The following is a 20,446-nucleotide window of genomic DNA, read 5'->3' on the forward strand; positions in this document are numbered from 1 at the left end:
CAATAAACTGTCACAATCTGATATCTCAGTATTTGCTAACTTCTCAAGTTTGTGAAAAATTGAACAAGCTATTATCCCAGCTTGTCTTTCTTAGACTCTAGGGACAACCGAAAGGTGGCGTATAGTCTACTAGTGGATCTCCAAAATCTGAATATTGTGAAAACATTCTTTCCTTATTTCAAAAGTCTGCCTCTTAAATCCTTTGTTCAATACACTGACCTTTCACAAACATATCTGTGCTTTAGCACTTGCGATTTGTTTTGGAGAAATACATTATATTGCCAAAGTTATCCACTCACCCATCTAAATAATTTAATTCAGGTATAAAATCAAGCGCTTAGGCATGTAGAATGTTCCTACAAACACTGGTGAAAGACTGGGTTGCTTTCAGCAGCTCAGCAAATTGATAGTGATAGATGCCACCTGTGCAACAAGTCCAGTCCAGTGAGCGCTGATAACAAGCTGGGTGGACTCTTTAGTCCAGAGGATGCAACATCATGTTTTTCAAAGAAATGAAAAAAAAAATTATGTTCATATATGCTGTATTTGTGGATGACATGGTGAACTCTGTTCACAGACAATGGTTTAGGTAAGGAATTTCCATGATAAATCATGCCTGTTTTCAATTTGGTAGCACCAAGGGCAGATCTAAAGAGGGGCAACTGCCCCCAGCTGTAGAGCCATTGTATAGACTAATTGTTTGTCCAAAAGCTTTGTTTTCTTAGAAGAGATAATGATACAATAAATAGTTTTAAAGTGTGTTTGTGGATATTTTGTTGACTCCGTTTACATACTGGGGATTTTCACATACTTCACTGAAGAGGTATGTGCCACCCTGCCTAGACCTGTTGCTCCTCCTTTGTCCACCCATGTACAATTTTCTAGATCAGCCACTGGGTAGCGCCATCTGAGGGCCCAGCAATCATCATCCAGTATTAATGTTCATCCTTGTCACATGTGCACAGAGAGCTCCCTAGATTCTCAGAATATTTTGGTCACATTACAAGGAAAGTAATGCTTGCTTTGTCAAATCTAAAAATAGACATATATATACACCAAAGTAACATCTCTTTCATCTCAGACAACACAGTCATAAAGCTCCTGGCCTTTCAATTAATATGTGCATTCAGCCTTTACATTTCTGCCATGTTGTGGCCCCTAGCCAGCTTTGTTGCTGAAAGCTGTGATTATTTCAGTCTAATAGCTCTCTCTGTAATACAGGTGTCCATCTCCTGTTGAATATTGACCGGAGCTGGGCAAGCTGAGAGAAAGGAAAGCTGGCACTGGCTCAGCTTTACTGTTCTGAAATCAGTTACGACCTGCGCTTCTTATGCAAACATGGCTAGCATTTGCAAGTAAATGAGCTTCAGTGTTTTAGCATTGTAAGAGATGAGTTTTGTCTTGCTAACCTTGGCTAACATGTGATGCAGAGAAGATAGAGTTGGAAAAAGTTGTTAAACACTGTATCCATGATGGAGATGGGATGGCAGCTCTTACCATGTCTGTTCTAATAAATCAGATTAGCCTTAGATTCGATTCGATTTCAGATTAGCATCTTTGAGAATCTATGAATGTAATACACTTAACCATGTCCCTCAGTGCTCAAGCCTTTTAGCTGTTTAAAAAAACCAAAAAAAACCCCCACCATTAATATAGTTTAATCAAGATTTAGGCCTGGGGTTCTGAGCTCATGAACAACATTTGCTTTGGTTTAAAAACTAAAATGTCTCAGTTTAAACATCTGATATATTTTCTGTGTTCTACTGTGAACAAAATATCATTTTATTTAACACGCAAACCACTGCATTCTGTTTTTCCTTTTACATTTTATACAGCATCACAACTTTTTTTAAAAGGTATTTCAAACAAGAGATTCAGAGGTTTAAATCCTATTTAAAATCCTACCTCTTTACCACACACTCCATTACAATGGCAGCCAACTAAACAGCAATTTAACAAGGAGGCAAATCTTTGATATCAGATGTGGGTTATTGTATATAGATCAGTTCTTCATCTAGAAACCAATTTATAGCTGTATTTCCCAATACTCCAGTTTTAATGTTTGCTCTTCATCAGTATAAGATTACTGTAAATATCACCATAAGCTTAGATTTGAGCTGTTGAGCTACAAGATCATACAATGTTTGAACAGTTTCAGTGATTTAATTTCCTGTATTTGTTGTCTTGTTAGCCTTTTAACACTGGGTGGTGCACTTAACAATAGAAATTTAAAAGCCTACATGACACTTTTCTGTCCTGCATGTTTGACATCTGTTTTTAAAACAAAGATTTAAAAAAAAGGTCATGCATGCAATGAAAATGGAGACAGTGACGGTGCTTCAGATCCTTTTATCTAAACATGAAATATAACCCATTATTTAACACCTCATCAGGAAGCTCTTTTCAAGCATGTCAAAGCAAAACTGTAAACAAATGATGGCAAAAACAACTGTGTGTGACACGTTCATACAGCATGAAAGCGACAGGTCATACATGACAGCTTCCAGGTGTGAGCACTGAAGCGTAACTGTAAAGAAACATCCAAGAATGAGTTTAAATTAGGTTTATGAACGGTGCTTAAATAAATTACATTAAAATACACTTCTTCTTGCTGTGCTAACCATAGTAGTGCTAACCATTGCAGAGCTGTGTCATTAAATCATTTGCAATAAAGTAAGATTCAATTAAGTTCACCAGTGAGCAAACGCCATGAGAGCAAATGGCAGGCAACACCATTAAAGTGATTAATGAAACACAAAAACGAGGAGTCTTGGAGAAATTGTTACAAATCTTTTATTAAGATACTCATTATTTGTTCCATTTTTGACATTTTCTCTATGATTTGTATTCATTTATCTTAAAGTTGTTAATGTGCAATTACCTTTGATAATGTTGGGTCACAGTTACAGGGCTTTCACAAAGTTATTGGCACTTGGAACACAGAAAGAGGAGGATGAGCAGTACAGGAGGTCCACTGGTGCTACAGGGTTACAGAGGGCAAAGAGCAGGGGCAAAGACATGGGCAGACCAATAACTGCACAGGTTGTGAAGAGAAGCATTGTATCTGGGTAAATATATACCTCATGCTGCGAGTGCACAACAAACAAACTATGTGTGCGTCTATATATAATATACAGTATTTATCTATACATGTATATAATCATATTTATATATGTACTGTTTAGTGACAAAAGGTTCCCAATGCCGTGCCACACCTTATCCATTCAAGTGTGTAGGTCTACATTTTGTAAGTGTAAACACGGACGCTGAAAGGTAGAGAAATTGCTTAGAATGTGCAATTAAAAAAAAAGCAAGAGAGCTCTCAAAAGAATACAAATTAAAAACAAGTAACACCCACATACCTAGTGATGATGGAGGACTGAGCGACTGAGCAATCAAGTTATGAATAAGGGAGTTTTTGGCTGCCAGTGAACTTTTACTTCAGGGTGAAACCCCCGAAATGTCCCGGAACCACATTTTATTTCAACTGAACTTGTTGAACTGATGGCAACATGGGCCCTAATCACTGTTTATATGTAGTAAAAGCTTTGAAGCTGTAACAGCAGCATAATCTTACTAGGTCAATGGTGCAGTGGGGACATTTCCGTGTACGGGTTGGGCAGCTGCTTCATTAGAGTCGACACCAATTCACTGGCGTAGCTGAGCTCTCGTTAATGACTCACAATACAGTACAAGTCATTCAGTGGGTCACTGAGTAATATGATTACTGTGGGAGAAAAACAGAAACGTGTTTCTCACGTTGAAATCTTAATTGGTCATATTTTATCTTATTTGGAGACTCACTGACAGTTCTTCTGAGTAATAGTATGTAATAAAGCAAACTTTTCAGCTGATTATGGCAACTTTAACATGCCTGGCAAGTCTGGTGATTTGAAAGAAAATTATAGTCATACTGATAACAATGTGAAGCAACATCTTGTGAAAACCTCTACACAAATTAAAGCTACACATTATAATTCAGCTCAAACATAAACCACTGCTTTGCCTTTATGAAGCGCATGAATAAACTTGGAGGAGTGAAACATGACACCAGCTGCATAAGGGACAGGAAGCACAACAGTCTTCAAAGATACTTGAGGTATGTGGGGGAGGGGTGCTCATGTGGCATCTACAGTCAAATGCAAAACTGAGGTTTCTTTGTTATTACCCTTAATGAATGCTCACAAGGTACTGCATTTATGTTTCATCCATATACTGTATCACCCACCTAAACCAACGTAGAATTTGAAACAATAATGAAAATATGCTGAGCTAGAATCTATATCATGCCACTAGTCATTTTATTTCTTTTCAGTAAGACTTAACTGCCTTTGATAGGAAGCATCGGCATCTTCCTGGCTTTCAAACTCTACCTCTCTACACAAAAATAGAACCTCTATGGAAAAAAAAAATTCCTGAAAGAGAAAGTAATCAGTTGTCCGTGCGAACGTATCAGGTTAAGAACACATTCCGAGTCAGACCCGGACTACTTTCAGGTTTTTCCACCTGCAAATGTAAGAATGAATCCCCTGTACTGACCTCCGTCCTTAACAGATTAACATGCATTCAGAAGGTTTCTAGCAAACACCAACTTCCACATACAAAAGGTCAGTTGTTGACATTTCTTAAATCAGACACATTCAGCAACAGAAAAAAAGAAGAACACTTGGGATTCAACTCAACAGTCTTCTTGATTATTTACAGTAGGCGTTCGTGCCACTACTAAACAACAAATACAGGCAGGCATGGGAGAAAGAAAAAAAACAAAAAACAAAAAAAACAAGGCAAATTCCACCTAAAGGGGTTTGATTGCTACACAACACTTCTCAAAAGGTGCATGAACTACTAGTTCTTCTCAATAAGGTGCAGAAACCACCACTCTTATCGCTCATGGAAGGTGCAAAATCATTTCAAACTTCAAAATAAAACTCATTTTGAATTTCCAGATGAAAGAGGTGGTGCATTGCATACATGAATAAGCCACACACCAAAGACACATCTGCACAATACAAACTTGGCTTTCTTACCAGAGAACTATGTCGAACACACACATACACACAGTACCATTAAAACCTTTTTGCTTCAAGCAGCATTGCCTCCCTGTGACATCACTGTGCCCACCAGCTTATTGACGTCAAGATTTGAAAGATGCACTTGTTCATTTCACAATTATTTCTTGTGAACGTCACTTTGTTCCTCCCTCCTTTTAGTAATTTTTCTTCGAAGGCTAAACTAGCAGAGCTGTCAGATAAATGTAACCTATAAATGTCCAAAAGTAATCTTCAAAACTGTGGGCCAATGCTGTATCAAAGGAGGCGAATGTTGCAGGTTCACAACCTAACAAGAAATGCTAATCATAGTCACAGTCGTGCCAGCGGAAGCAGTCTTATTATTCCTTTAAAGATAGTGAACAAACGATGAAATGTGTCAAATTTAGCAGTTCAACTGCTCATTCCATCACTTTTACTGTAAAATAAGGATAAAAATAAATGACTGAGGTTTTTATGATAAGACTCCTTTCATTATTATTATTGTACTCCTGCAAAAATAGCACTTTTCCTTACCTGACAAGCCCTCTTTCAATAAAAGCTGAATACTGAGATTTTAAAACAATCCCTCTTGCTCTCTTTGCTCACACCATTCTAGGCATGGGCACTTGTATAAATATAGTTTTTGTCTTCTAAAAATATGACCATCTTTGATTACCTGTTGCCCTTCAAATTTCATTTTTTTTCCCCATTACAATCTTCTGAGTAAAAAGCTTTCACCCTTCTTACCGGATCACTTTTCAGTTTACAGACAGAGAAACATGCAAAGAAAATAAAAATAGGCAGATGAGATATATTTCTATAAGACAGCACACAGTGAAACACTCGAGTGAGATTCTCTGGTCTCAAGAAAGGTGAGGTGAGGCTGAAGAATACTTGCAGGGTGATCAGTGGAAGATGCAAGAGGAGGAAGAACAGGTAGTGTTACTTTGTTTTAATAATGTATCTATTTTGAAATTTAGTTTCTTTCCCGAGGCTGGAATACAAGTTGTCAGGGTTGCATAGAGAAAAATGCCACCGACACTTACATTCAATATACCCGTCACTTCTGCTCCTGGAAATCTGTCCATCCAGCCATCTCTTCCTCCTCAGGCTGCACCAGTAACTCCCTGCCCTCCCCCCAAACCACCAGCACCTCAGGGAATGTATTTAATATGCAACAGTGGATGCGCTTACACACCTTAAAAAGACAAGGGGAGGCAGAGGGCAGTTAGGACACAACTAAAGACCCTCTTACGCCCTTCCTTTCCTTGATTACCTCCATTATACAGTCAAAGCAAAAAAAGACTTAAGTTTTCAAGTCCTGGTTACATCAGGGCAACAACTGTTGACCCTAACAGTGTAGTATAGACAGTCAAGATGTGAGAGATCAGCGTGGGCCAAAGAGTGAGAAGGCAAGCGCAACTGGGGAATACTGGTATGTGCGTCACCAAACATTCAAAATAACGGTCCTCCGTCCCCACCCACACCTGGTAGCGATTCACCTGAAGAGCCGCCCGACTCCATACCAGCACCACTGGCGGACTCCAATGAGGCAGGGTCGAAGGTTGGATCCGCCCCCAGGGCGTCTTCCTCTGTCTTGACACCATCGGGAAGGAACGCAGAGTAAGCGTCACTTTCCGCCATCAGTAGCTTTAGCTTGGGTATCCAGCTCTTACGGACCACACGTCGGGCATTGGTGCACATGTCGGCTGCAATGGCGTTCATCTCGCTCTCTTTGAAGCTGGTTGCGAAGTTCTGGCAATAAACTGACAAAAAAAGGGGGGGAAAATAATTAGGCTGATCACACTTTTATGATGTGACTGGAGCCAAGAACGAATTTCACGAGTGTACTGACAGATCCTTTTGCCTGTCTTCTACCCAAAACAGACAAAAGCATCACTTTCACCAATATTTGAATGAAGATGGATTTATTCTAAGTACATGCACATACTACAGTATGATCTGATCTATTTGTGATGCTGGCAAAAAAAAACCTAAAAGGGGTAATAGCTTTGTTAATAAATATATTTAAGGACTATACTGGATTATATGGGACTGACAGTATAAAAGTGAGTCAATTTTTTATGGACCGCCTGCAATGCTTAGGTCCTGCTCTAAATTTAGATGGTTGCCATATCCCAATATTCAAGTTCAAGTTCAAAGTTTATTCGCCACATGCAGTGGATATAAATTAAATGCTGCGGTCACAGAATGAAAACAATACAATGTTGCAAGAAGGAGTATAAATGCAGAAATGCTAAAAATCTATCATATTAATCCATTTGTAGGTGGCTCCTAGGCAGCATGATGATGTCACAATGGCTGATATAGATAAGAACCTTCAGGAATCTAAGACATACCTGTGTGCCAGGTTTAGCTGCTGAACTCCTGATTGTATAGGAGGAGTTAAAGGACAAATAGGCACACAGAGGCCTGCTGTATGAGAGTTACAGTGTTTAGGGAAATAACTACAGCTATGGCTTTTTCTTTTTGGTTTTAACCGCGACAGTCTCTATAGAAGTTACATACGAGTAACTTACGACAGTTTCAAAGGAATCAGATGAGGATATTTCCATAGTTGTCCCTATTTATGTGTAGCATACAGCATGAAACAGCCTGCTTTAGAGGTGTTCACACTATTGGAATTAACTCTGTGTGGCACAGTAGATGGAAATGCCTGCAGAGAGAGTGCGGAGGAAGCAGAAGTGACAACCAATAGGCAATATTCCTGTGTTATTACCTGAGTGTACCAAATGATCACCTGTGCTATTTGCTTATTGGCACAGTTTGATATTACACAATCTCCGCAAGTTAAAGAACACTGCAACTCGACTGGATCGGACATCTTCCTTCTCATGAGCACCTCTGCTGAGTAAGTTCTAGAAATGATCAGGGCTGCTGAGCATATGTGAAAACGACTCATGATTGACAAAAGAAAGTCTATTCAATATGCGAATCAACACTTGCTCGGTTTAAAATTCAACTGAAACACTTTAGACAATCGCAATCTTTTATAAACACCAGCCAAGTTATTTATCCAGCTGTCTCTCATGTTCAGTGTTTATTATCCTGGCTAAAATTACAGTATGCAAAATGCATAAGAAAACCCCAGCACATGTGGCGTGACCTCAACAAAGCAACAATTGTTTTGCTGACTGATTTCTAGTAAAAATCTACTTCAGGGGAATGTTTTTAATATTCACTACTGAAACAGAAATTGCTTGGTTTAAGTAATGGGTGGCACAGTCAGTTTTTTTTCTTGTTTTTCACCCACAGGGGTTTTGGCACATCACCTACATGTAAGGTGCCAAGAGAATGTATCCCCTCCAGGCATGTTCAAAGACAAAAATGCTATGATTTGCATAATATTTTGGGCAGGAGATGTTTTTCTGCAAATAATAAAAATGAAAGTAGTTCTGTTACCTTGTTAGAAATTCTAAAACAAGGTCAGGCTTCAACTGGCAAAAACCTCAGTGGAATACTGAACCCAAGATCCAATTAATGTAGTCCAAAAACTAAATGTGAAAAGCTAGCAAAATGTAAACTTTCAAGTCAACAAGGACAAAAAAGTCACATTTAACTTGTTTACTGGCTCACACCACAGTAAATATGCTCTGCACTGGGCAGAATAACGACGTGGCATACTCCACAACTCCATCAGCTACAACCAGTCATGTGATGCATGGCCATTTTTAGTTTGGTATGATCCAGTAAACAAGTGAAATATGATTATTTTGTCTTTAACAACTCTAAAAATATATTTTTTGCTCAGCCCTCGATTGCAAACATGAACATACATTTTATTTTTGGTTTAAGTTTTACACAAAAAGACTGCTGAAAGTGTTTCATGTGCTGCTGAAATGCTATTCACAATGTATTATGTGTGTTGTGCAACACAGGCTTCAGACTAGTAGTGATGTCACGAGTCCCGCTCACAGCTACATGTCTTTAAATCTGATTTTATGGTGAGCATGGATACGTTTTCCACTTTCAGCAAGGTTTTACTGAAAAAGCACAGCTGTAAAGAAAAAGGGCAACTGGCAAAACTCAAAGCTGTAAAACGTCTGAACAAATAATCACCTCACTATAAGCAGGACAATATCTCTGTTCTGGTGTGTCTGATGTCAACACTTGATTTCAGGGTGAATGTTACTATCTAGCGGTCACAGAGTTATTGCCAAACACTAATCATACCAATGCAAATCTTATTTATGCTTTTAAAACAACAAAACCAAAAAAAACCCAAACTATGCTTGTTTTGTTGCTGCTGTGAGGCACGTTGTAATGTGGATTTTAAAAAAATTACTAAGTATTAATAAAGATTAATATTATTGTTGTTACTATTAGTACTATCTAAATGTACCTGAAAGGAAAACTGAGACATTACACAGCTAACTCATTAATTCAGCTACGGTTATGATACGGCTTAGTTTACAGTGTAAATACACAGTGTGTGCATGCAGTGTGAATGCATGTACATTCCCCTCCATCAGTACATGCACAAATTGTTTGCATGCTTGTGGGCAAACACCCACAGACAGACAAAACATGTACGCTCACATTTGACTGCATGGAGCACTCTGTTGTCCAAGGGCTTGCGGCTCGGGTCATTGGTGGATGAGCGAATGCCTGTCCCGCAGCTGTTGGCCAGAGTGTTCCTGATACATCAAAAAAAAAAGAATAAGAAAGAGGAAGACAGAACAGAGGAAACACAAAAATAGTTGATTTATCCTTCATATGCCAGCAGATTAAAAAAAAAAAAAAAAAAAAAGGAAAACAAAAAAACTTTAATTTCTATATTAAAACTACGCTTTGCATGAAACACTTGCATAAATAGACCCAGACAAATCGAGGGAAGAAGCAAACCTGTCAAAGAAGGCGGCCAGCAGCCTCCTCAGCAGCACCTTGTGTCTGGTCCCTGCACTCACATGACAGTTCATTAGCTGAGCTCGTGATATATACACAGAAGTACCTGCAAAGAATCCAGAAAGAATTGAGACCATTTATTATCACTGTAGATTATCTACTGAGATTATCTGCTATCTCGCTTTATGGCATTTCCCTTCTTCAACTTTTGTGGGTCAGGTACAGCAATGATACAGTCAGGATCTTCGCTTTCGGTTACTGAAATGGAGAGTTTGTTTATCTAGCGACAGTTCTGATTCATATCACACTGCAGCTGTGGGTGGGGAGAGAGAAGCCTGTGCGCCAGTTAAATGTCACAGCTTTGAGGTTTGATTTGGTTTCATTACTTCAGTTTATTCCTTTGACTTTTACAAATGTAGTATAAAACTACCCTGAAACACTTGCTTCAGGTTGCTCTGTCACAGGCACATGCTGCTGCAGAGTGAAGTGTGTAACCCCACTGGTAAGGTAACACGCACAGTCACAGTATGTCCTTGACATAAACAAACTGAGTCACATGTGCAATACAGCCCTGCTTGCCAGTGCCAATCTCAGTCATCTGAGGACAGCGTCCTCTGAAGATATGAATATATATCAGTGCTACCTGCCTTGTCCTATTTAGACCTCATACTATACTGCCTATATGTATTTAATAGTTCAGCTCTACCTTTAACCATAATGTCATTCATTTCCAGACTACAGACTGAGCCAGATAAAATTATTCACCTAAAAACAACACTAAAATAAAAAATATATTTATTTTTATTTTATGTTATATAAGATTTATCTGTCCTCTTCCCCTTATCTTTATCAGGGTTGTGGGTGTGCTGGAGCCTATCCCAGCTATCATGGGGTGAGAGGCAGGGTACACACTGGACAGGTTGCCAGCCTGCCGCAGGGCTAACACAGAAAGACAGATAACCATTCACACTCACATTCACACCCATGGGCAATTTCACAATTATCAGTTAAAATAGCCCCACTAACTGCATGTCTTTGGACAGTGGGATGAAGCCTGAGTGCCCACGCAAAAGTGGGGAGAACATGCAAACTCCACACAGAGAGGCCCTGGCCAGATGTTGGAGTCAAACTCAGGACCTCCTTTCTGTGAGGCAACAGTACTAACAACAACACCACCCTGCTGCCCTTGTGATATCAGATAAATATATAAATAAGTTAGTTTGATAACATATTTCTGATATATGCAGTACTGTGCAAAACTCTTAACCAGCTGCTCATTTCTTTATCTTTATTTTTGCTTCCAAGGAGCCAGACTAATTTTTTTTAACGTGGTCTTGAGCAATAGTTCTTCCGGCTTTCTGAAGAACTACTTTCCCTTGGACATCAGCTTCTTCGTTTACTCATTTTCAGTCCTTGTTGCTGACCATTTGCAGAGGAAGGATTTTTGTATGTTAAGTCACTTAACACTGACTTAACTAAAATTAAAACTAAAAAAAAAGATACAGTATCGTATTGTGATATTTTGTGTGGCGATATCAGGGATACCAAATATCGATATAGTACAAAGAAGCAGGCTCGTGTCATCTGACAGGAAGCAACCTTTCTGCAAGTAGTCGCAGCCTGACAGCAATCTCCCTTAGACAGAATACTGAAGGTTTACAGAAACTTTTAATTTAGAAAAGCAGACAGATTTCCAACATGTTGCAATCAGTCTGAATGAGCCTTTATGAAGAAGGATAACTCATGGGGACTCGACTCAGCTGACTGCCAGCTGGCTGTATTCTGGTTATACTCATATGGAACAGGAAGGTTGCTGAATGCAAATGTAATAGTTTTAATAATTCAGTGACAGTGTTGGTTTGCTTCACAATCTAATTTTGAAGCAAAAAATAAATAAATAACTGAAATGAGATAACTTTATCGTATTGGATAATATCAGTACAAACAAAGTTTAATTTTAGGGACATAATGTGCAGTTGGAAAATGTGATAAATCACAATATATTTCACCGCAACACTCAGCATGTCACAAAATGTTAAAAATTGCAATAATATCGTACCATGAGTGAAGCATTGTGATAATATCGTATTGTGGAGTATCTGGTGATTTCCACTTGTAGACTCAACACTGGGAGAAAAGACTGAAGTACGCCAAATTACACAAGAACTGGACTGAAAATCAGTATCCACAGGTCTTATGGGGTAATGAACCCAATTTGGAATTTTTTGGTTCAAATTGTTGTCAGTGTGTATAGAGGAGGAGGACTGAGCATGCATAACGATATAGAGGAGGTCAGGAGAGAGATACAACACTGAGTGTCTGCAACCTATAAGCACTTCAGTCAGATGTGTTAGATATCTTGTTAAAACTGATTAAATATATGAACACAGAAATATATTGTCAGATTTTGATCCATTATGCAAAACCATCTGGAAATCATCTAATTGGAAACAGCTCAATTTTTCAGTATGACAAGAATTCCTAAAACACTGCCAGCACAGTATAAGCAGGATTTGAAGCAGCTTGGCTATATTTACGAATGAGATAATGACCCAACGACAGTCTGGTATAAATGTATCTATGATTTCTGTAGTTTAGATCAAGGTAAAGACTTCATTTTTGATACACTTGTAGCAGAATCAAAGTTGTTTTTTTTTTTTACAAACCACATGCTAAATATTTTGTTTTGACACCTATGGACAAACAACAAATTAAAGAAGAAAATCCAACAACAGTATCAGGCCACCACAACAGCTATGCTGCACTTTAGATTCTCAGTCTCTGGTACTTCACTAGAAAAAAGATTTTTCCTGTTTTGTTGTTGACGGTTGACGATGGTTGTAGAAGATGCTTGATTCTCATCAACCATCAACCAATTCAACTCGACTGAGAAGAGGCGATTTGAAAGCCAAACAGTGAACATCAGTTTTATATCCAAACTATTCAGTGACCCCTTGCGCTCTGCAGATGGGTGGAGGACACCACTCCCAACAGGAAATGTTTCATCATAAGAAAAAGGAGATCACACATGGCATTTTCTTTCTTATTCCTTGCTTGCCTCTAAAGATACAAGCAGACCTAAACCACAAAAGCAAAACATCCCCCCCAACAGCATCACAGAGCTGCTGGATTCCCTTTAGTGTAAAGGTCGAGGGTTTCAGTTTTTCTTTCATCCGTCACCCACCTGCAGGTTTCTCATGTTAAGTTTGACATTTTGGAGACAGCGAGCCAAGACAATTCTATGAAATTTGGATATTTTTGTCTCTCAAATCTAATCATTTTGAATTTCTTTCTTTCTTTTTTTTTTTTTTAAATTTAGTTGTAAATATTGCTGTCTTTAGGCACACACACACACACAGAGAAACATACCTGAGACTAACTCTAGTTTCTCAGCAGGATCTCCTTCCTCGTACAGTTTGGGATGACAGCGGTTGCCTATTTGGGCAATAAGTTCTGCAGGAAGACACGAAAGATCTCTGCCACGCATCCGACCTCGCGTCTCCGTGTTATCTGGTAGAGCCTCAACACGCTCACCAGCAGCTAGAAAATCACCATATGGAAAAATTTCGAATCGACTATAAAAATATATTTATGAGAATATTTTGTGCTGTTACAATGTCTCCACAAACCAAAAAAAAGATACAAATATGTAATCAAGGTGTAATGAAAAACGTCAGCTAGATATATTTGTATGTGTTGTTATAACTATTCTGTCCATTACCTGCAGCTCCCATGTTGAGCATACTGTACATGGTGTACATGTTGCAGATTTGTCTGTACTGCTCCTCAGCACTTTCATCTGTCCCCTCCTCTTCTTCTTCGTCATCATGGTAGCTGATAGGTGAGTCACTAGCATAGGTACTCAGGGTGCCAGGGCTGGCGCCCTCTGACATGATAAGCCCTGCTGCAGAATTCCCGTTGGTGCTGGCACCGCCGCCAATCCCACCGCCGGCCACCATTCCCACGAGGTTGGTCGTGGTAGCACCCATACCCACAGCCAGTCCGAGACCTCCGGGGCTCTGGATAGCGCTGCCCCGCACTGCCTCCTGGGAATAACGGGCTGCTTTCCTGGCACCTCCTCCTCCCCCTGAGCCTACCCCACCTCCATCTCGGGTGCTGCCACCCTCCCATAGTCGCTTGGCTACAGGAGTGCAAACCACTGAGTAAGGAGTGGCCGCCTCTGGTTGGCTCGCTGGCTGCTCCGTCTTAACTCGTGATACCAGAGGGAGCGGCGTCAGACAGGAGGCGGGCCGGGCTGCACCGTTACTGGTCTGTGTTACAGGGCTCTGGGGCTCTGAAGGTGGGGCCTCCTCTCCATGAAGGCCCTGGGAGTCACAGCTGGGGGAGGATACCTACCAATAAATGCATATATCACCTTTGCGTCAGCAAATAGATAGATCTTACCTTGCAGAAAGTCTCAAAACAGAAATCTCAAATAACCTGTATTTTACCAGTTCAAATTGATGAAACAATGACTTTAGGTTTTCTGCTACTTCACTTTCTATTTCTATTTAGCTTTACCTTGAGGAAGAATTCAGTGCCTTTCTCCATGATCTGTTGGATTTGCAAGAAGCCGGCAGTATACATGAGGAGAAACTGGTCCCCCACCGTCATGCTAAGACGGCCTGTGTAGCAGAAAGCTAAAATCTGCTGGAAGCTCTGAGGCTGCACGGCCGGCGGGAGCTCCACTACGGTTGGGCTGGCCTCACTGCTTCCGCCACCTCCACCATTGCTGTTGTTGCTGCTGCTGAAAAGATCCCGGAAATAAGAACTGCTAGCAGCCAGAACTGCTCGATGAGCCTAAGAAAAAAAAGAAAAGAAAAATAAAACATAATTTAAAAATGATTTTACATATTACAATATACTGATTTATTAAGGGCTAGTGAGATGTTTTGGAAAATTTATTTTCTCACGGTATAGCTTCGTTTAAAAAAACAAAAACAACAATAAACAATCCTTTTAAGATTAGGTTTAGGGCTTGATTGGCTGACCCTCAATCCTCCCTTTGTTACACTGCAATAGGCATATGGCTGCCCCTCCCTGAGCCTGGTTCTGATGGAGGTTTCTTCCTGCTAAAAGGGAGTTTTTTTTCTTCCCACTGTCGCCAACGCCCTTGCTCACAGGGGGTTATATGATAATTGGGGTTTTCTTTGTTTTCCTGTATTATTAACCCTTCTGACAGCTTTTGGTAAACTGCTTCTACACCAGGGGTGGGCAACTCCAGGCCTCGAGAGCCAGTGTCCTGCAGGTTTTAGATCTCACCCTGGGTCATCGCACCTAAATCAAATGATGAGTTCATTACCAGCCCTATGGAGAACTTCAGGACATGTTGAGGAGGTCATTTAGTCATTTGAAACAGCTGTGTTGGATCAAGGACACATCTAAAACCTGCAGGACACCAGCCCTTGAGGCCTGGAGTTGCCCACCCCTGTTCTACACCCAGCCAATGATTTATTAACATATTGATTTAGTAGCTCTTCAGTGTACTTTCATTTTTAAAATACTAATCGAGTTCTTTCAATGTCCCTGAAAAAGAAAGCCCTACTCAAAGTGAAAGATCTCAGAGAAGGTAAAAAAACAAAAACAAAACCTTAGAGGCCAATATTTAACTGAGGAATGAATACAATGCACAAATTACATCGTCTCTAATGGACAGGATAACTCAAACTACTCAGCAAATGAAAGAAAACCTGTAACCCGTAAAAAACAATCTTTAAAACAAACATTAATAACATCTTATATACTGGAGCTAGAAACTTGCACAAATGTGGATTCACACTGAATGATGCATCATCTGCCTCTGCTGCAAAAAGTTACATGTTGCAACATTCTCCCCCCCCCACCCAAAAAAAAAAAAAAAAGAAAATGTCCAAACAGCAGTTCTTCTGAAGAATAATGACGTTCCTTTTCCATGGAGCACGACTGCCACAGGACTTTTTGTTTACACTCGGGTCTTTTCTTCTTCATTATAACCACGACCTTCAGTCAGTTGAGTGCAAAGAAGAGAAACAGTGCATCAGTACCTTGAAAGCATGGCCCTTGACCACCACGGACACATCGCAGTAGAGTCCCTGCAGCCGCTGCTCATTCAGACACTCTAGAACGTTGTTGCCGAAATTTGGGATCGCCATCTGGAGGGTCTGGGCCATGGTGCGCCTATGCACACCACCAAAAAGGTCTTGTTGGGAATGAATAGAGACAGGCAGAAACAAACAAAGAGGACAAATGAGGAAGTGAATAGATCCAAATGCTGGTTACTGAAAAACAGGATTGACTTCATATATGGAAATACTGAGCCAAATTCCCACTCCCCCAAACACGCTCTTTTTCTCCACTGAATTTTTTCCCATGATACGGAAGAGCACCCAACTCAAACTACATGTATAATCAGACCTTTTTCATACAAAACAACTACAACTATTATCAAACCAACCCAAATAACGATGGTTGATATATTTCTTTTTGCACAGGATTTTTGTTTTAATTCAGGTAACTTCATACTTCATATTCACAATCCAGTTCTTCATACATCTTAACTGAAAGCCTGTTCAATAAGGAGACCACACTAAACTAAACTTTCAGTGCGCTCCATGTTAGAACTTCTAATATGTAATAAGTAATTGGCAAACTCATGCTAAGAAAGTGGATGCCTCGGGTGCTGCCTCCTGCATGTTTCAGCTAGGCCACGTGTGAGAACGGGCAAAGATATAATCGCATGTGAAAACCGCCGTCATTTACCAAGTATGAGCTCCTTCCTGTTGGTCTTGCCAATATGTGGATAAACTTTGACCATGAGGCTGGTCAGAAAAGAGCAGGGCCGCCACTATACTTGCAACTGGTAACAGTTAGGAGACCTTTGACTGCACCACTACAAACAATATGTTGAAAGGCCGTCTCCAGATCTCGCTTTGATTTGCCAAAGAACTCGGAATGAGAATATTTATACGGCAACTGTGGAGTAGTTCTTCATGTGACATTTTGATACATAATAAACTTTCTTTGTGAATCACTTTTCAGTGGGTTACATCGCATTAATCATGATTACTGTCGCATGTTTCAGCTTCATCTTGTTTCGTTGCAGTGATGACTCCCCCCCCCCCCAGGCAGTGTGAGGTGAAGGTGTAATGTAACACAGCTATGTTAAAAGACAGAAAGCTCAAAGAGAAGCTAAACAGCTGAGGAATGTCAGAACCTCACATTTACACAATGCAATAAAACGCCGAGCAAATCTAACTGGCCTGTTTTATTACTGTTAGGCCAAAGTATTCATAATGAAATGCCTGTCTGTTAAAGGAAGGTTCCTCTCAATTAAAACAATATATCTCTTGAAAAACCCAAACGACATGTGTTGGTGCCTGGCACCAACAGCTACTGAAAGCCTTTTTATTTTCTGTGTCTTCTGTGAGCTATAAAATCCCGTGTCCTCAGATAACTGGGTCATGTTCTGGTATTCTATGTGCAAACGTGTGTTTGTGTGTGTGGCCTAAACAAAAACCGCATAGCATGTTTCCATTCACTTCAGTCAACAGTCAGAGGCAAACATGCCCCCCCTTTGCCCCGTATCCGCTCTAAGATTGATAGATTATGCCTGTCAATATTAAATTAAAATGAGCCAACGTTCCCTCTGCTGTGGCTATGAGGGCTATAAGCAGGGTATATTACATTACTCGCTTGATACTGTGAAGGTATGTAAACATGCTTCGATGGTATTACACCAGCTATGCTTTGTGATAGCATGTTCTATAAACAGCAATTTCGGTGGTGCCATTCACATGCATGTATATGCCCTCTGTACCCTCAATAAGAGCAATGCAAACAACAGATCCATTGATCAGCCTACATGGCATTGCACTGCTCGTGCTTACTTAAAGCACAAGGCCCGTCATAAGTATTTCTATGCACGCAGATGAGGGTACAGGCCTGCAATGCAGCGATATATTACCACTTAAAAGTGTTGCATGAATGCTTGCTGAACCTACATGCACCCACACATAGAGCGTTATCAGTGTAAGATACTATCTGATAATGTGAGAGCAAAGTGACTGAAGCCCACCCTGTGAGAGGCATAAAAAGCAAACTTTAGTGTGACTGACTGATGAGGGTTGGAGCGAGCCAGCCCATCATATCCAAAGCCTTTCATTTGGGACCTCGCCAAGCTCCAGGGTAAAGAGAAATGCTCCCTTTGTCTCCATCTCACTCAAGCTCCCCTCTCCCTCATACTAAAACACAGATGCGCACACACACAAACTCAAACAAACCCACAAAAGGCACACTGAGTCACACACAGACATTAGACAATACTGCTTGTTTACAGTTTGGCGAGCCACAGTAAGCACACATGGTTGCACATCAAGACACACAAACGCTGGGCCGAGAGCAGGGGTGTGTTTGCACAGTTTGCCCCAACAGTGAGCGAGAATGCGAGCGTGTGCACGCACATGTGTGTGTGGCCCCGTGCACTAAGGAGGGGCAGCGGGGGCCTGTAGGGATGAGAAGAATAATCTCAGGTCCTTAAATATATACAGTAGAGTGCAGCAGCAACAGCGTGAGCAAATGAAATTCACCCCAACTAACCCTGTAGCTTAGCTCTCATACCAGCCAGCCCTGGGAGGAAAGTAGGTCAGACACACAACATACTAAAGACCTTACACTTTTAATAGCAGTCTTTAGAATATTTCAAGGGGGGCTCAGTTGTGTTATGATGGACTGGTTCTCAGCCTATTTTGAAACTTATTCCACCAAACTCTTATGCTGGTTCAAACCTTTCAGATCATTATGTGGAAAAGCCCCTGATGCAGCTGGCACACACAGTTCCCTCTATAGGCATTTCCTCATTATATTCGCCCATGCTTGCATAGCTGTGCTCCTGGCAGGCCTGACTTTTGCTTATCCTCACAGCAAGAAGGCTCTGATTGTTTTACAAACAGACTTTTTTAACTTCACATTTCTGACTTTTTTTTCCCTTTAATGTGTGTGCCTCTGTGCTGAAAGTGTTGCCAAATAACATGGAGAAGGATAAGGAGTTGTTTAACCCACCTGGGGGTGTCCGATCCGTGCCTACCCAGCCGGGAGGCTACTGGGAGGTAGGGACAGCATGGATGCGTTAAGGGGGAATCCAGGATGGCGTGCGATTGTTTACGTGCCCTCAAATGGCAATCGGTTAGACGAATCTAAAGTAGTTTTACAGGAATCGGGCCACTTCGGGAGTCCCTATCCCCCCTCCATTCCCCCTCCTCCAAGTGGCTGTCAGCGCTGAAATATCTGATTGCCCTCTCCTTCCATCCGCAGCACGGCCTATGGGAGGTGGCTAACGGCTAAAGCTAACGCCACAGTTAAAATATTTTGGGTTCGCCCGGCGCACCATCCACCTCACGCACAGCCAGCCCCAGCTGCACAATGTCAAGCATTTCCGCACTCACAAAGGTAAACAAAGCACTTACTGGCCGAGCGGACGAGGTAGCCGTGCTGCGACGCCGGTTAGTCAGGCCCAAAATGTTGCTTATTTAAATATTTTGGCGACGGGGGAAATCGCTCCCCCTGCCATTCTCCATTCTACCGACATCAACAGGTCATCCCAGGACACGCAGCAGCTGAGGGCGAGCCAGACGGAACCAGTGCGGCACGGAGCAGGGGGGGTGGTTGGTGGGGGGAGCACAACAAGGCACAATTCTTTTTGCAGCCGGCGCTCACAAGAGCTGCCGTGCCAAAAAAAAAGCGAGAGACAGAAACAAACTGACTGCCGTTGAATTTTCTCATGTTTTGTGAGGCTCGTTAAGTTAAACGTGTTCTGCTCCGCTGCTGATAACGAGCTATATTTTTATTATCATTATTATTGTTAGGCTGAAAAGGGCGATAGAAAGTTTAGATTGTGCCAGCCTGGACCAGCTTTCCCCTTAAAGTCGCGCACTTATCCCAAACTTTAATTGCCCCACTGCTGCTGGTGCTTCTGCTGGACTGTCCCCCCCTCCTCCTCCATCAGCCTTAAAAATCTAACGGTGACCACCCCCTCCTCCTTCTCCTCCTCCTCTACCGCCGCTGCCGCCGGTGGATCATCAGACGACCCTACCGACTGACTGACGGCCGAACAAGACACTCACCCCCTCGCTGGGAAGCTGATGCAGAGCGCTGGTTCGTTTTTCCTCGCTCCGGACAGCCATTCAGTGGGAGCGGAACGGCGATAGAAGAGCCATCGAGGGCGGTACAGTATCCCAGGGGATTGCGGAACGCAGAGCCACCGATCGCAGCGAACAGCAGAGGAGGAAGACAAGCATGACACGCTCGTCATTCAATCGCATGATCGTTGAGAGCGCAGCCTCAATTTGGGGGAGACCTATCCCACGGCGTAGACTGTTTGCGCATTGGCACAGGCTGCGTGGAGGAATTAGTCTGAGTCTCTCTCTCTATCTTGCTCTCTCCCTCTCCGCAAATGAACTATGGAAGTAGGCCGTGTGTATGTGTATATGTTTCTCTCTGTGTGTGTGTGTACTTATTTAACTTAAGTGAACTCCGCGGGCGCATATAAAGTAGCGATAAAGCCGCACCCTTGTTGG

At 41.4% G+C, this 20,446-nt stretch overlaps 1 protein-coding gene across 3 annotated transcripts; it reads right to left on the reverse strand.

Annotated features, from left to right (window-relative positions):
• Window positions 1–2,775: 2,775 nt before the first annotated feature.
• Window positions 2,776–20,174, reverse strand: nacc1a (nucleus accumbens associated 1, BEN and BTB (POZ) domain containing a). Of its 3 annotated transcripts, none has more exons than XM_084926274.1 (8): window positions 19,994–20,174; window positions 15,920–16,074; window positions 14,418–14,696; window positions 13,618–14,248; window positions 13,266–13,436; window positions 9,897–10,002; window positions 9,591–9,688; window positions 2,776–6,796 (listed from the first exon to the last, which is right to left on the reverse strand). In XM_084926274.1, the coding sequence occupies exons 2-8, from the start codon at window positions 16,043–16,045 to the stop codon at window positions 6,486–6,488; spliced, it is 1,722 nt and encodes a 573-aa protein (XP_084782400.1). In that variant the 5' UTR covers window positions 16,046–16,074; window positions 19,994–20,174; the 3' UTR covers window positions 2,776–6,485. The 3 variants fall into 3 exon arrangements, with proteins under 3 accessions (XP_084782400.1, XP_084782397.1, XP_084782398.1); XM_084926271.1 differs by lacking the exon at window positions 19,994–20,174 and adding an exon at window positions 19,337–19,949; XM_084926272.1 differs by lacking the exon at window positions 19,994–20,174 and adding an exon at window positions 18,933–19,329.
• Window positions 20,175–20,446: the final 272 nt, after the last annotated feature.

The sequence above is a fragment of the Perissodus microlepis genome, chromosome 4 (assembly GCF_051167445.1).
Source record: "Perissodus microlepis isolate ML-2025 ecotype Zambia chromosome 4, ASM5116744v1, whole genome shotgun sequence".
NCBI lineage: Eukaryota > Metazoa > Chordata > Actinopteri > Cichliformes > Cichlidae > Perissodus > Perissodus microlepis.